The 16,418-nt window shown below is 39.2% G+C and overlaps 1 protein-coding gene and 1 long non-coding RNA gene across 7 annotated transcripts in view; one reads left to right on the top strand and one right to left on the bottom strand.

The window, feature by feature from the left end:
* Positions 1–16,418, top strand: part of LOC112922593 (uncharacterized) — a 168,566-nt gene that overhangs the window by 131,576 nt on the left and 20,572 nt on the right. The window contains exon 4 of one of the 6 annotated variants that reach the window (XR_011997907.1): positions 646–2,961. The exons of 4 other annotated variants lie outside the window; for them this stretch is intronic. This is a non-coding gene — a long non-coding RNA (uncharacterized lncRNA). Of the gene's footprint in view, positions 1–645; positions 2,962–16,418 lie in introns of those variants that run through there. One more of the 6 variants, XR_003235493.2, reaches the window with a different exon arrangement.
* Positions 2,607–16,418, bottom strand: part of LANCL1 (LanC like glutathione S-transferase 1) — a 37,133-nt gene continuing 23,321 nt past the window's right edge. Inside the window, exons 4-9 of the mRNA XM_026002214.2 lie at positions 13,240–13,375; positions 12,534–12,680; positions 9,243–9,425; positions 6,905–7,081; positions 6,389–6,461; positions 2,607–5,769 (exon numbers count right to left, since the gene is read on the bottom strand). Of these exons, the coding sequence (XP_025857999.1) occupies positions 5,693–5,769; positions 6,389–6,461; positions 6,905–7,081; positions 9,243–9,425; positions 12,534–12,680; positions 13,240–13,375 (793 nt within the window). The 3' untranslated portion in view covers positions 2,607–5,692. The remainder of the gene's footprint in view (positions 5,770–6,388; positions 6,462–6,904; positions 7,082–9,242; positions 9,426–12,533; positions 12,681–13,239; positions 13,376–16,418) is intronic.

Here is a 16,418-nt window from a genome sequence, read left to right as displayed (position 1 = left end):
TCCAATACTCACTGAAAGCCAGTCTTGGTGAGATTGCTCATCATGTTGCAATTACTGCTTTATATTTATCTCCAGATTTAAATACTCTTGTGAGCGGTATCATCTTATCTTCCTAATCCTAGCTAGACGCTGTGCCTAGCATGTGCTATTAGTATAATTGAAGTTCTGCAGATTAATTGCTATAGAGGTCATGAAACTAGGTACTAAGGGACTCATGACTAATAGTAGGTTAATGAACTACCGTTTTGAAAACTTTTGCATTTTAACTGGATCCTGGAAGGAAAAGGATTTAACCTAAATCATCAATAAATGTGCTGGGAGTTTTTGAGAAGTCAGCCAACTGAATGAAAGTAATTTTGGGGGCAAGTGACTTTATGTGCTCCAATTTCCCTCCACTTCACCCATCATCTGGGTGATTCAAAGGAAAGAACTCTGAGTGCTTCTGGACTGGCTTTTAAGTGTCTTCCTCCCAGCGGGATTATAAAAACTCCAATATCTCCAGATATAGCCAGACACATGGTTCACACAGAAGACCGAGGCATTCTTGAAATTTGTGGAACAAGGAAGAGAAAGTTGGGGGTGAACAGGAATATTCAAATGCATTGCCTTGTAATTGCTTATCTCATCACTGGTCTTCCTCACCAGACTGAGTCACCGGAGTAGAGATGTCTAGCCTATGCACACAGAACACCCCTGCCAGGCACCTTGCAGGTAAACATACCCATTTAATGAATTTGGGGGATAAAACGGTGTTAAAGCATTGCTCGTGGGAGGTTTAAATGAAATGGCATGTTGGCAACGTATCAGCAGCACTGCCGTTTGGATTATACCAGCAAGGGGCTGCCCATGTTAATCCCTAAATGCTGAATCCTGAGAGATCAATATTAACCATCAACTTTCACAGAGAGCCGCATCAGTACTTTTGGGGCTACAGATGCCTTTCTTAATGTCCCAGCTCCATCAGAGAAAGAAATTAGACAACTGTGACACTACTTGATAAACTGATTTATCAGGAGTCCTGCCTTCCCCTGCATAATGACTGAGTGCCTCACAAATGCTTTCTCTAACACTTGTTTGTAGAGTGACATAACATTGGCTGCAGATTTAATGTCACCATGGCTGTCATTTGCATGTGCATCAGAAACGAACATGGTGTTGAAATGGGAAATTAAACTGGGGGACTATGAGCAGTGGTCCTGCTAAGATCCATCTCTCCATCCTCATTATTTCACCTGTTGGTTTATTGTTTGCTTTCTCCCATCACTCACGAAATTGTCAAGTCCCTGAGGATGCACAAGCCCAGGACTTCTGGAAAATAGTGTTTCAATAGTTTACATAATGGGACCAGTGAAGCCAGTATGTTCTCCATTGTGAAAAAGCCAATGTTCTCTTGCTTTGTTAATTGACCCTCAGCTTTAGAAGGAAAAGGGTGACTTCAGAGGGGAATGGAATAAGAAAGCAAATGATCAGGGGACTGACTTGTAGGTCTTTCTCAGTTTCAGTGATACTTATAGAGAATACATGAAATTTTTAATGACACTGAATCCATAGTGGGAACGATCTAGAGAAAAAGAAATGACATACAAAATATTCTTATTCTATTCAGAGGATAGGAGGAGGGAGGCAAAGTTCTTTTCTAATGCAAAGTTAGAAAAAAATAAATCAAACTACTGTGGGTAAGTCACAGAGATGAATTAGTTCCTCAAGTTTTGTTTGTTCATGAGCTTACCATTGTGGTGCAATTTAGTGTGCTTGTCATTGTTCTCCTCCCATTCGGAGGATGAGCCAGGAGTGGTAAATGGGAGAACAGTGTGGACTGGCCTTATGCAGCACAATGTCATCTTGTGGAGAGTTAGGGGTAATGCTCCTAATGCCCCACTCTGGAGTCACTGAGTGGCCTCTGTGAGGCACTGTCCTCTTCCTGCATCACTGCCTGCATCTCAAGATGTGATTATCACCATCTATCCTTTCATTTATTCATTCAAAGGAGTGAAATAAACATAAACCGTGCATTTATCCTTACTATTATGAGTCATTCAAACACTAGGGCAGGGGTATGAAGGACATTTTAATCATATGGACCAGAGGACAAAATCTAATTCAGGGATGAAAATGAGTATTTTAGAATTTGGCAAATCTCTGTTGTGCACACTACACACCTGTGGCATGAAAATAATGGTACAAAGTCCTGCCAGGTGATTCAACCTTTTCAACCTCTGAATATATATTTTCTAATTAGGCCTCATTTAATCTCTTCCTCTATTCAAAGTTCCTTTCAGAATTGGTCAGGAGGGAAATCAATTTCTAGAATGAGGCCTTTGGTTATTAACCACAGGGTGGATTCTCGTATGTATGAGATGGTTTAACACATTGCTCTGCTTGGATCCTAGTAGATTACTCCTAATTCCATAATAATCATATTTAAAAATATTTCCCTCTAAATCCATTTTCAAACATTACTGCAAATCTTGTTTGACAAAACAATGAACAAAAAGTCAGGAACAAACTGTAGGGAATGTGTGTATAGAGAAAAAGCCCTCATTTACCATATAAGGAAAAGATTTCTTAAGTTTAAACCAAAGCAAACGGAAAGCACATGACACATGTTAGTCCTAATAAAATTTTATTGAGAACCAGTATATGAAATTCTTTACAGAACACAGAAATACTTATGATCCCAACCTTTCCCAGAGAATGGCAATATATCATTAGGGTGGGTTCCCTGAATATCCCACACACTCTGCTTTATACCTATAGGAGAGAAACAGTTCTACAGCTCAGCAATAGACAAATGGGATGCTCTGACCTATTTAGAAGAAGCAGAAGTAGAATCGGGATTCAGTATGAGTAAGAAAGGACTGCAGATGAGTTCTAGTAGCCAAAGGAGTAGATGAATAAATGTTCACTCTTCACATTCTGTATTTCGAATCAGCTAGTAGAAGGCAGGGCACCATAAGATCAGATACAAATTAACCCAAGGACATGTCTCTCAATTAGTTCTGTAGGAAGTGGCAATAAGAAGACAGTGGTCTTGGATCCACTTTTACCTAAAACTCTTCCTACCATGAAGGCTTTTGATGACAAATAATCAGAACTGACATCAAAGATGAAAAGGAAACCAATGACTCTAAGGATGAAAGACCAACAACAACTCAGAGGAAGCCAAAGCCCAATGGGATACATGGAAATGGCTGCGATAACTAACGTTCACATATTTTACATGATGAAAAGTTAACCACTGTAATTTCTCCTTACCACAGGAACAGAAACACATGGTGGGATAAGTGAACACTGCTCAACACGCTTTGAAGGTTTTACTCCCTAGTCTTTGCATGGAGAGAGAAGAGGTACTGTGGATTTTTGGGGGAAGCAACTTTTGGGAAGGCATTTTTTAATCAAAAAAAGGTAAAAAAGAAGAAGAAATCTGAGAAATATCTGAGGGAAAATGATATAATAGAAATAGAACTACAGTGCTGCCTTTTCCTTTTAAAATGAAGAAGCTGGTATAAAAGTTTCTTAGTTTCCACTACGGTGTTAGGATACTGGTCTTCGTTTTACAGCTTTTGCTTGAGTTTAAAATCTTATCAAATTTTCTTACTTCTTAACCATAAATAAAACAACAGCATGAAGAGAAAATCCTGACAGTTAAACAAATTCTAAAAAGCTAAGGGAAAAAAAATGAAACTTGATTTGTGTTTGTACTGATGAATTCCTTAACGGATGACAGTAGTTAAAATGCAATCTAAATATTAACAAGAATCTTATTCAAAATGTTCTTCTCCCTGCCCTGAAGTTTTCCCAGGGTTAAATTAATCAAGGCGTTTGGAGATGAACTGTGATTAAGGTTCCTCTGGCTAAGAGAAAGTGTGTTTTGCTCTCTTTCCCTTGGTTAGTAATTACAGTAGCTGGAAGTACAGGCACAGTATAGTGAGATATCTAACTATGCTAAATGGGTTTTGTTCTTTCAAGCTGGACACCCAGCCAAAGGCAAATTAGCTTTACTATGAATCCCAACATTGCTCATCAGAAACGAGCAACTCATTTGCTAACCAGAAGCACTGGAGAAAGGCACAGCTAACCAGCAGCACTTCAGACCACAGAGGGGATAAGGTTTTCCCAAATAGCATGAGGAATAAGCTAATTCTAGGAACTAAGCAGTGGGCTATTTTTTTACTCCTTCTGTTAGTAGCCTTTAAAGGGTCAGACAATTTCCAATATAAGATATTTTGGTGCTGAATGTGAAGTAACAGAGGACTTCTAGCCATAGGAACCAACATATACCCACAGATTTGATTCAAAGTTAAAAATAGCATGCTTTTGTGATGGAGAAAGCCATGAAATAGGCACATTTAAAGTTTTTCGACCCTGTTTTTTTAAAGCTGCAAAATATTCTAAAATCACTTGAAACATACAGAAAAGATGAAATGAGCCTGGGAAAGGCAGCGAAGGAAGGAGGAGAAGGAAAAGCTGATGAGTTGGAAAATTTATACAGAATGTGAAGCACCAGAGGTCCTTCATCTACCAAATGAATACAGGACCTCAGGGGCTCAGAAATTGATGAATGTTAAGCTTAGGATACGCAAAGAGGATCAAGCTGTTCTAAACATTTTCATTGGATAATACCTCCTAAATAACAGTATTTTTATGAAAAGCTTAGTGTTTTTGTTCATGTTATTGGCTACATAGCACTCCTCGACCCTTTTTAAAGAGATGCAGCATACTGTACTATTTAGTGAAAAGACAAACATCCCGATAGATTGAAAGGAAGGAAAATATCTTATGGCTTGTAACAAACAGCGAGCGCTAAAGCATAGTCATTGCCAAGTAGAAGTAGAACACAAGTCAAAGTTTAGGAGGTCAGTTGGACAGGGTGGACTCAAATCCTGTCACAGCATATTCACATACAGAAAATTTGTTTCTTGATCTTATACTAATACCAAAGAACAAACACATTTAAATAAATAGTTCAAAAATACACTTGCTTATTTTAGAAAAGCAATAAGCTTTTTGTTAGCTTATCTTGAATTAACCTTCAAATCAGAAATTTCAAAATCACATTGCATTTTAGAACTTTTTGATAACAATGTTGATTTCTAGAGACTGGATGCTGTACTACCAAGCAGCAGCAAATCTGAAAGTATCTTTCTCTCTAGTAATACTGCAATGTGAATTTGAAAAATGATAGTTAGGTCCTTAAACCAGTTTGCAAATCTTGCAACTTCTGTCTCAGAAGCATATACTTAATATTTTTGTCCCCCTTCATAATCAACCACTTAAAGAAAAACAAAGTCATAAAACTATCTGCCCTAGTAGAGGAAAATACTATAAAGATAAAGGGTAATATCCACCAATAACCATATATTTATCTTTATCTACATTTAGTTTCCTTTAAACATGTTTTAGAACAGCAAAAGATGGTTATAAAGCTTTAAATAAGAGTAAGATTTCCTCCAAGTTCTGAAAATATATAGATACCTATGCCCTCAAAACACTGTACATATCACTCATCCTTCCTTTAGGAAGAAACTGAGGTTAAAGATAAAAGATTTCCTTGGGTATTTTTAAGTAAATGTAAATGACAAACAAAAGAAGCTAAAGACTCTATGTTTCCTTGAAAAGCAATGAAAGCACTTAGTCCAGTTTGATATACAGAAAGGGTCATGCAGTGAGTTGCAGGGGGTAGGCTTTCCTTTTATAGTTCAAATGCAGGGAACCTGGCTTTTGTGGGCACTAGGAGGTCAGCCAGGAAATAGATTGTTCCAGCCATTCCTGAAGGAAGAAAGAGGAAGAAGTTATCACACCAAATGACTCCGTTCTATGCAGTGGCTGCATTCTGTATCATCAACATTAAGACACTAATGGCAAGGGCTTCAATGAAATGGGCATCTGCCTGTAATTATAAATGTTGCAGGTCAGTACCAGAGGAGATCGCTAGTAAGGTACTCAGTCCCTTCATCCGGGTGGAAAACAGGAAGGAGTGTTGAGCCAGAGAAGTTCAAGGCACAGCCCTGCCATTTATCACAGGTCAGCTCCTTCACATGGCACCACGGGCCACTTACCTGTCTGAGCTTCAGTGTTCTCACTGTGACATGAGGAGAATATGCCTGTATGTTTTTGGAGATGATTTATGATGGCATCTGCAAAATGCCAAGCGTGTGCATGACTTTCTAGATGGCAGTCACCATTATGACTACTAGTCTTAGGTCTGAGAGAGTCCATGTACAATCTGATTTTTAATACTGAGTTTTCATATTAGGATGTAAGAAGTAGTTCAAGGAATGACTATAAAATTAATTTGCTGATAAAGCTCAAATTCAAATACATTAATCACCAAGCAGAGAAGGAGATGCTGACATTATAAAGCAACTAAGTAACGTGTGGAAAATACCTTCGAAGAGGGAGAAAGGGGTGTCCGGTGTTCTGCAACCGTGTTCTCCGTAATCTAAACACCACTCAGCAAACTGAAAATGAGACAAGGTTAAATTACTGTAGTGACTTCTTCAGGGGCCCCCAAAAGTTGATAAAGATTATCCATAAGAATTACTCTGAAAAGTCAAAAACTATCTTCAAGGCAGAAAAAACGGGTTGATACAGAGACAGGTGGTCTGAAAGAGCATATGAAGCATGGGAGGGAGGAATTTTATGAGCTATGAACCACTATCTCCGAGGTTATCAGAAAACTACTTTCTTCTCTCCCCCCATAAATGCTGTTAAGTAGAACTGGGTCCTTATATAAGAAAGTGAATTCAACTGAATGGCTTTTGAAGGTTTTTTTCCTTAAGTAACTGGGTTTGTTCTTCAGACTCATGGTTTAAAAGATAAATGAATTAAATCAGATTAACCAGAGCCCCTTCTACAATCTCCTGGAGGCAGGTGTTTTCCTTGTGACAGTTCTGGCACCTACCTTACAGGCCCGATACAGGTACTTCATGTCCTGTGTGAGGTTGTACAGTGTCAGGAAGGCGTAGGCATTCCCCGCAGTGCCATGGCACAGCCCGTACCCCTTCCTCAGCAATCCGTACCGCCAGATCACATCAGCACACTGATGGGCGTCATTGAGATAATGTTCTCCTCTGAATGCCTGTAGAGGCAAGGCAAAGTCTTACTAGAAGGGATAGAAAAGAAACTTCTATTGACATTCCTTCTTAATTGGAAAGGCGGAGGGGAGTGGGAGGTGAGATGGAGGTGGCTTGGCAAGAAAAAGGGTAAAAGGATTTAGAGCCAGAGAAACGTGTCTCATTGGTGGGGGACAAATTACAAAAGTTTACTAGTTTTGTTTTTGCTTTTAGATAACTGCACATGACCTTGCCTGTACACTCTGTGCTTACGGATGTGGGCGTTACTGGAGAAGGAGCATTATCTGACTTGTGACTTGCTATTATTATTAGTTACTTTCCAAAGGACCACATACTATCTTCTCTGGTTAACAAAATGCCTTTCACTATTAGGAGATTTCTTTGCACAATGGAGAAGAAACTGTTTAGAAAACTGATTACAAAAGACAGATTTGATTATAAAATGCTATACTTTGTCAGAAAAATAGAGATATACCTTTACAATCTTTTGTGGCATCCTATATATTGATCAAAGATTCAGGAAGTACTCTGAGTAGACATTTCTAATATCTCATTGCAAACTAAGTGTTCTTAAAAGTAGAATACGGCAGTTTAAAAAGCTTTTCCATGATATCTAACTTCCTGCAAGTAAAATTTGATACACTAAAAGCTTATTTAGGGTATGGGATGCCAATGCTTGTTTATAGTTCATAGATTTGTAATTTGTAGATGTGGCATCAATGGACACAGATATCTTGATTTACTTCTATTTTTTTTTTCTTTCAAATAAAGCTCTTTTTTTTTTTTTTTTTTTTTTTATTCTGGCCCTGCGATAGCATGCTTTATAGAAGTAGTATTTGTGTTTTTATTATAGTAAAATAAAGAAAATGTAAAAATTACAGTTCTAATCATTGGAAGTATACAATTGAAATGCAGTAATTACCTTCACAATGTTGTATAATCATTACCACTATTGCCAAAACTTTTCATCACCCTAAACATACTGTGTACCCATTAAGTAATAATGCACTCCCACCGCAGCACCAGTCCCTGGTAACTTCTATTCTACTTTCTTTCTGTATGACTTTGCCTATTCTAGATACCTCATATTAACCATCACATCATATAAAAGGAATCATGCAGTATTTGTACTTTAGTATCTGGCTTATTTCACTTACCATAATGTTTCCAAGGTTCATGCATATTGTAGTATGGATCAGAAGTTCATTCCTTCATATGGCTGAATAATATTCCATTGTGTGCATAAATACCACATTTTGTCTATCCATTCATCTGCTGATGGACACTTGAACTCTTTCTACCTTTTGGCTACTGTGAATAATGCTGCTGTGGAACATTTGTGTACAAGTATTGATATGAATCCTTGTGTTAGTTTTTTGGGTATATATGCCTAGGAGTTGAATTGCTGAATCATGTATTAATTCTATGTTTAATTTTTTGAGGAACTACCACAGTCTCTTCTGTGGCAGCTGTACCATTTTACAGCAATGCACAAGGAAGATTCTATCTTTTTTAAAGATATATTTATTTATTTGAGAGAGGGAGCATGTGGCAGGGAGGAGCAGAGGGAGAGGAAGAGAGAAACTTAAGCAGATTCTGCGCCGAGGGCGGAGACCAATGTGGGGTTCAATCTCATGACACCAAGATCACAACTTGAGCCTAAACCAAGTTAGACACTTAACTGACTGCACCACTCAGGTGCACCCCTTTTTTTTTCATAAAGAGAGGAAGAGAGGGCCAGGGGCAGAATGTTAAGCAGGCTGCATGCCCTGTGTGGAGCCCAATGCAGGGCTCAGTCTCATAACCCTGAAATCATGACCAGAGCCAAAATCCAGAGTTGGACATTTAACCAAATGAACCAACCAGGCACCAAAGAAAGATTCTATTTTTAATTGAACTTCTGGGATACTTATCTTGGTTCTGCCACTGATCCTATAACTTGGCTATTCTATCAATGAAGCAGTCTCCTTATCTATGAGATAGTGTCTGCTCTGATATAGATGGGTACTGTGAGAAGGAATTATAATTCATTTAGCAAAGTGATTATAGGTCCAACAAGTTATTTATCCATTGCTCCTTTAAAGATTATGCATGAAACAATAAGAAGTTATAGAATTTTATCTTACAGTTTCCAATTTATTTTGAAAATGAGAAAATTCACAGTACCTTATAGGCCTGAATGAGCATGTAGATCACTCCAGGTGAACCGTGACACCAATGGACTAGAAGATCTCGATTGTCATCCACACAAGGAGGATAATTGCCGGAAGGAAATTTCAGCTGGCAGACATAATCTACACTGGGCTTGACCAAATTATGTAACTTCACATGGCTCACTTGAAGACTGGGCTAAAAATAAGAAAGGGAATTATTAGTTCTGCTAAAGCAAACAGGTCTTCCTAAATCTCAGGGATAAGTGGCTAAGTGTGTGTGTGTGTGTCTGTGTGCTTAGTGAGGGAGACAGAGAGGGAGTAGGAAGGGCAGAAGGAGAGGGACAGAAAAAATCCTAAGCAAACTCCACACCCAGTGCGGAGCCCAAAGTGGGGCTTGACTCACAACCCTGAGATCATGACCTGAGCTGAAATCAGGAATTGGATGCTAACCAACTGAGCCACCCAGGTGCCCCTGGGATTAGTTTTAAACTAGAAAGAAAATATGACCAGAAAGAACTAGAAGTTATTAAGAGGTTTTGGATTCCATTCCAATTTTTTTTACCTATTAGAACCACCTAAAATTAGGCTACCAGTTACCTCTTGGGACTTTATGTACATACTATTTTTCAATATTTATTGTGTATACATACATATAAATATTTTCCTAAGTCAATGCATGAGCATAAGAGATGTTTCCTAAGGTTTTAATACCTTAAGCATACTTTATTTTTTTTAATTTTTATTTTCAGTAGGTTTCACACCTAGCATGGAGCCCAATGCAGGGCTTGAACTCATGATCAAAACCTGAGCTGAGATCAAGAGTCAGATGTTTAACCAACTGAGCCAGCAAGATACCCCCATATCTTAAAAGCCACAAAGAAGATGCATTAGACAACATAAGTGGAATTTTCATTATTGCATTTAGAGAAGCAGTAGATGTTTCCAATAGAAGAGGAAGCTAACAAGTCAGGAGACCTAGAATCTAGATCCTAAACTGCTGTGTGACTCTAGATTAAGTCTTTCTGCAGAGGATTTGGGACTAGTATTTATGTAGGATTATTATGATACAATGATGTACAAACTTGTAGGATGCACTAACATAAGGCATATGAGCCTCTTTTTTTTTTTTTTTAACGATTTGGCCTTCTCTCTCTCTCTTTTTTTTAAGATGTATTTATTTATTTTAGAGAGTGAGAGAGAGAGAGCACATGGGGGGAGGGCAGCAGGAGAGGGAAAGAGAGAATCTAAAGCAGACTCCCCACTGAGCACAGAACCTGACTTAGGTCTCAATCTCACGACCCTGAGATCATGACCTGAGTGGAAAGCAAGAGCCAGACATTCAACCAACTGAGCCACCCAGATGCCCCAAGCCTCCATTTTTGATATTATTTTTTAGTTTCTCTTTTTGGTCCTATTTTAAGTCATGCACTGAATTAGATGCATACATTAATTAAATGCACTGCTCACTTTTTCAAATAAGAAGTGACTGTCCTCTCCTCATCAGGCGAGGGTGGGCATGTGGGTAAGGGGATAGGCAGTTGTGTAAAAAAAAGCACAGGTACTGAATCTGCACTAAGTTCTTTAGGGGCATATATGGATTTTGCTTTATCAGAAGAATACTGTTCAAGCTCAGTTTAAAATGCCACAGTAGTAGGGGCACCTGGGTGGCTCAGTTAGTTAAGTGTCTGCCTTTGGCTCAGGTCATGATCCCAGGGTCCTGGTATCAAGCCCCGAGTTGGGCTCCTTGCTCAGTGGGGAGCCTGCTTCTCGCTCTCCCTTTATCTGCCCCTCCCCCTGCTTGTGTTCTTTCTCTCTGTCATATAAATAAATAAAATCTTAAAAATAAAATGCTACAATAGAATGAGTAGATTTTCCTCAAATTTGCAGGAATTATCCAAAATGACTACAAATAATATTTTGTCTTATGTTGATACATAAGTACGTACTGGAATGGACTTTTAGTATTAAAAGTTAAATCATTTCAATTAGATAATAATCTGCCAATGGAAAACTCAGAACACAGATTTCTAGGTTTTTCACTGCCACCAAAAGGAAGCAGATTGAAGTAAGATGACTCCTAATGATCTGCTTCAAAGAAAGGTCATGAGGCTGTCCAGTCACTGACATATATGATTCTAACTCACCTTGAAACTTCAGAATACATGAACTCTCCTTTCCTGAAAACTTAATATATATTTACTTCTGGAAATACAGAGCCAGTGGAGGTTTATACCAGAAAAATAAAAGAGTCTAAGTCTGAATTGTCAAAACCCCTCATTATAAAGCTCTTAATTGAGAAGTGCAGAACAAATATGAAAGTTGGTCTCTTACTGCCACTAACACTCAAAGTGTGACTTTGCATTCAAAAGCAATAATAACCTTGAGTTTTTCAGCTTCGTTGTCATTGTTTAGTTGTAGGGAGACACAAGGTCTGACATTGATTCTGCATTATTGCAGCCAGCTACTCAACCAGCTAATAGTATGTATATCCGAGCACTCATGTTGAACATATTAATGAAACACTTTTCTTTATGCTGCATTGTACTTTGGGAAGGTGAGGGGGGCACCTTTGCTGCCATTAAAAATCAATTTTCTTTTGCTATGAATTCTTATTCACAGTGCCAATTTCTCTTTAAAGAGAGCTAAATAAGCCCCCGGAAATGATGCTCTCAGGAGAAGTCTTCTTCTGACCTCCCCTTCCAGGTTATGCTTGCTACAGTAAATCCTATTTGTCCTTAGTCTGTTTGACTTTGGCTGATGTTTCCCCAATAGTATTAGGTCCAAAGAACTGCTGGGCATATAGCGCATTCAGGTATTTTTCAGGTAAGTTATACAAAATCCATTGAAAAGGCTCTATGGCTTTGCTCTCGAAGTGAGCCTTAGGCAACATATGCATTTGTTTTCTATTGATTTTGTTCTTACTTTTGGAATTTGTTTCAGTGGGTTGTATCTAATAATATGCAATAATATTAATTCAAGGCTTTTGCTGAAAGAGAAGAGCAGAGCAGAAGGCACTTCATATAGAAGTATAGGTCAAAACCCTTCAGTCTACAAAGTGGCACTAGGCATGCAAGTACGGTCACCTACAAATCAAACGCCATCCCACAGCACAATGCTTTTTATGTTTATACACTTTAAAATGCACTGTGGCAAACACTGTCCTTGTTTGTCAAGGCCAGGTGATTACAGGGAGAGTGATGCAGCGGTCGACAGAATGACAAAACGGAGGGGAGCCCCGGTCTTCTCACCCTGGCCAGGGCAATGAGCAAGCACATTTTTGAGTTTCACCAGCTTCACCTCTTACCTGCATCAGCAAATAATAAATTCCTGCCAGGCCGTGAGCAGCCCCCACGTAATATTCTTGGTACCATTCATACATCAGTGGAGTCTTTGCTGTGAAGTTTCTCTTTTGGGCTAGGTTTTCTCCAGAGGTTAAAACTGCTTCACAAATCTACAGGGAGAAAACAGATTGAAATAATGAGAGAATCAGAGAATCAGAATAAAAATCTTCCCGGCGGAGATAAGGAACTTTTCGCTAAGAGAGGTATGGAGAACATGGTGAATCAGACCCAGTCTTATGGCCATGGGCGGGCAGTTTAGTTCTGTGCTCAGAAAGCAGGGGGGACTGCATTCTGCCTAAAAGAGGGAGAGATGGCAATCCTTAACTCTCTTTACTGGAGCTTACAAGAATTCACTTGACCAGGAAAGCTTGAATTCCTTCAGGCACGAAAGGAGACGCCTGCACCTGGGAGGTGAAATCTGGCCCTCATCTTCTGAAGGGCCTCGACACTCCAACAGAGTGGGCTGGACTTCCCACTCTTAGAAATCTCTAAGTGTTTCCAAAAGCACTCAGCGTGACACTGTCAGCTCTCTGATCCCACCTGACCTTCAGAAGCCAACTGACACTTTCCTTCTACCTGGGGTATGCTAACTGGAGAAACAAAACCAAAGTTCACATAGATAACAACTGGGATCCTAACAAGACTCCAAAAAGCACAAAAATGTGGTACCTGCTGAATATGGCTTTGAGGAATCTTTTCCACTCCAAAGTTCTTATTCACAAAGAGAAGAGCATAGACGTAGCCCATTCGTCCATAGAGCATTTCATTTGGAGCATGGCGGTCAATTTTATTTAGGTGAATTAGTCTGGGAATAAAAATACATGCCGAAGATGACTTGAAAGGGATCGGGTAGTGGCATATACCTAAAGATGATACATTTAAAAAATACATACAAATATACATCTAAGTATTATAAATTACTGTTATAGTTATTTTATTTTTAAAAAGATTTTATTTCAAAGATTTTATTTCTTTATTTGAGAGAGAGACATAGTGAGAGAGAGTATCAGTAGGGGGTGGGCGCTGGGAACTTGGGGGGAGGGGCAGAGGGAGAGGGAGTCCTACAACCACGACCTGAGCCAAAGGCAGGTGCTTAACCAACTGAGCCACCCACATGCCCCACTAATATAGTTATTTTAAACATTTAAAATATATTAAAATTAATTTAATATATAAAAGGTAAATATTTTCACATATTTATATTATAAATTATATTATTATACATTAAGTGGGCTGAGCTGGATTACAAAGGGTAGTCAGGATTTAAAAATTAACCCTCAACTAAATTTTTCTTCAGTTCACGATGGAACTGACAAATTCAAAGAATTAGAGAATACGCATGTGAGGCAGAAGCTACCTGGAGCCTCCCGGGTTCCTCCTGGAGCCTCCCGGGTTCCTCCTGGAGCTATGCCCTGAAACCAGCAGCTGGGAAGGTTAAGAGAAGCTAAGGACTACTGCCCAGTATGGCATTTAGTCTGGAGAAAGGCCTCAGTCAGTGCTCAGAGGGTAACCTATTTCCATAAAATGAAAGCCTGCTGCACCCCCCCGTTACCTCCTCCTGTGGTTTGTTTCTTAACATGTCATCAGGTCAGGCTTACCTGAGGTGTCTGTATGGCAGCCTGATCTACCGTAATCGATAAAAATGCACAAACGTTAACAGTCAGCCTCCCTGTCTTCCCAGGCTCCCCCTTCCAGCCGTTCTTTTCAGAAATAGCCATGATTACCAAATTCTTAGATATTCCTAGAAGTACTTTATGCACATATAAGCAACTGTAAATATGCTTCTCCCTAAATGTTCTGTGGCTTGCTTTGACAATACATTTCCACATATATTCTCGATCAGTCTCATTCCTTATCATAGTTGCCTAATATTCCATGGAATGGCTATATTATAATATATTAACTCTCTGTTGATAGACTCAGTTCAGCTTCTCAGAAAAAGTTATTTTTGGTTTTGGCTTCAGGTAAGATGGAGTAGACACGCCCCACCCTGACTCTCCCAGTAGATGCAGCTCCAAGACCTGGAGAGAGGGCACAAAGCGGCATTTGAGGGCTCCAAACAGTAAACATTAGCAGGCAGAGTGGGGAAGACCAGAATTTGAAGTACCACCAAACCAATGGTGAGTCTGCCATATTTTCGTCTATGGTATTCCCCTGGCTTGAATTCAGGACAGCCTCAAACCTGGAAATTGGTAAAAAGAGCTGAAAGAGAGACTCCTGGAAGAAGCCCTTTAGTTCTGTCTCAAGAAAGAATGGGTAAGGGAACTCCTAGTATCAGAGAGAGTAGGTCAAGCCCCTCAGTTTTGTTTCCTTGCATTCGCTCTGTTTATCCACACCCGAGGCCACAAGCAGTCTTGTGGTGGCAGCAGAAATGAAGGCAGGAGTAGTCCACAGAAGCCAAGTCTCTGAGGGAAGGACCCTTCCTCATAGGTTGGAGGAGCTGTGGCCCCATGAGGGTGAGGTAAGCCCCCATCGCTTTACTAATCTTTCTCACCTCCCCATCATTTGGCCCCAGATACCGGCCCAGTCATGGGAATACTTGGTAGGGCAGGGTAACAGAAGCCCCAGATTTCTTTCCAGAGAACATGGGGAGTCCTAGGAAACCAGAAAGCAGGTGACAGTCACAGGAAATGAGCTTAGGAGAGCAACCATATTTGCAGTCTAAACTCAGAGAATGAATTTTCCTTCTTTTTGAGGGGCATAAGGGATGTGTGGAGGGTATAGGAAAGCAAATATCATAGGTAGGGAAAGTGTCTTTATTATTTGGATTTTATTACATGAAATTTTGAAAGCACATCTCAATATCTTTAAATTATCCTATATATTCAAAGTAACACCATTTAAGTCATTAAAACAATATAATTTTTGGTGGTGAAGATGGGTGGAAGGTTTGGGAGGTGCTACAGGTTCTACTACTGTTTGATAAATAAGATCTACTAAGATTGTCTGGGGACAATGTGGTTTTTCTCTGAGCCGTAAGAATAGGGCAGGAGACTACTCGTGTGTATGTGTGTACATCTTCCTAATCAATGTTTGTACACTTGGTTTATTTGGCAGAATTTGGTCCACTGCTTGTGCTTTCATTTTAACATACTTAGTTATGATTATAGCTGAGGGGGTATATAGCTCCTAATAGCTACAAAAAAAAAACAAAAAACAAAAAAAAAAAAACCAAAAACACACAACAACAAACCAAAAAACAAAAAACCCTAAAAAGTGCTGCTACCAGGCTATAACCACCAGATACAGCAAAGTGTGTCTGGGCTCCCAAGAGGGGGTACTTGTGAAAGAGCAGACAGTTGCCGTCTCCCAACCCTACCTTCCCCTTCCATAACCCTGTGGGGTAAGGGGAGAGAAACACAGTTTGAAATTAAAAAGCCATGTTTAAATAAATAAATAAATAGCCATGTTTTAATAACCAGAATGAGGTACTTTTCGTGACTGAGAGGGGCTAACAGTTATAAACAAACTGAAAAAAAGTTATAAAACTATCCACTCCTCATCAGGAAAGAAGGGTATGAAAAAGCATGGCGGGCTGCATAACTGACAAAGTTATGTTATAACTCAACAAATGAAGGCATCTCAATAAATTGGTTACACATGCATGGTTTTTCTTCTGTAAATATAGCCATTAAACTCATAGTGGAATAGTGGTTATCTTAGGATTAGGGACATGGTGGCCAAAGGTTACTTTCCATTTTCTTGTATACTTTGAAATTTTTCCCCCAATATCAACAGGGCTGTTTGGATGGTAGAATTATGGGCCATTTTGTTTTCTACTTCAATATCATACATGGACATACACACACACACACACTCCTAATATTTTTAAGAACTTAAAAACATTT

This window comes from Vulpes vulpes, chromosome 16, assembly GCF_048418805.1.
Source record: "Vulpes vulpes isolate BD-2025 chromosome 16, VulVul3, whole genome shotgun sequence".
Taxonomy (NCBI): domain Eukaryota; kingdom Metazoa; phylum Chordata; class Mammalia; order Carnivora; family Canidae; genus Vulpes; species Vulpes vulpes.
The sequence above is the reverse complement of the archived record's forward strand: the minus strand, read 5'-3'. Positions and strand labels throughout refer to the sequence as shown.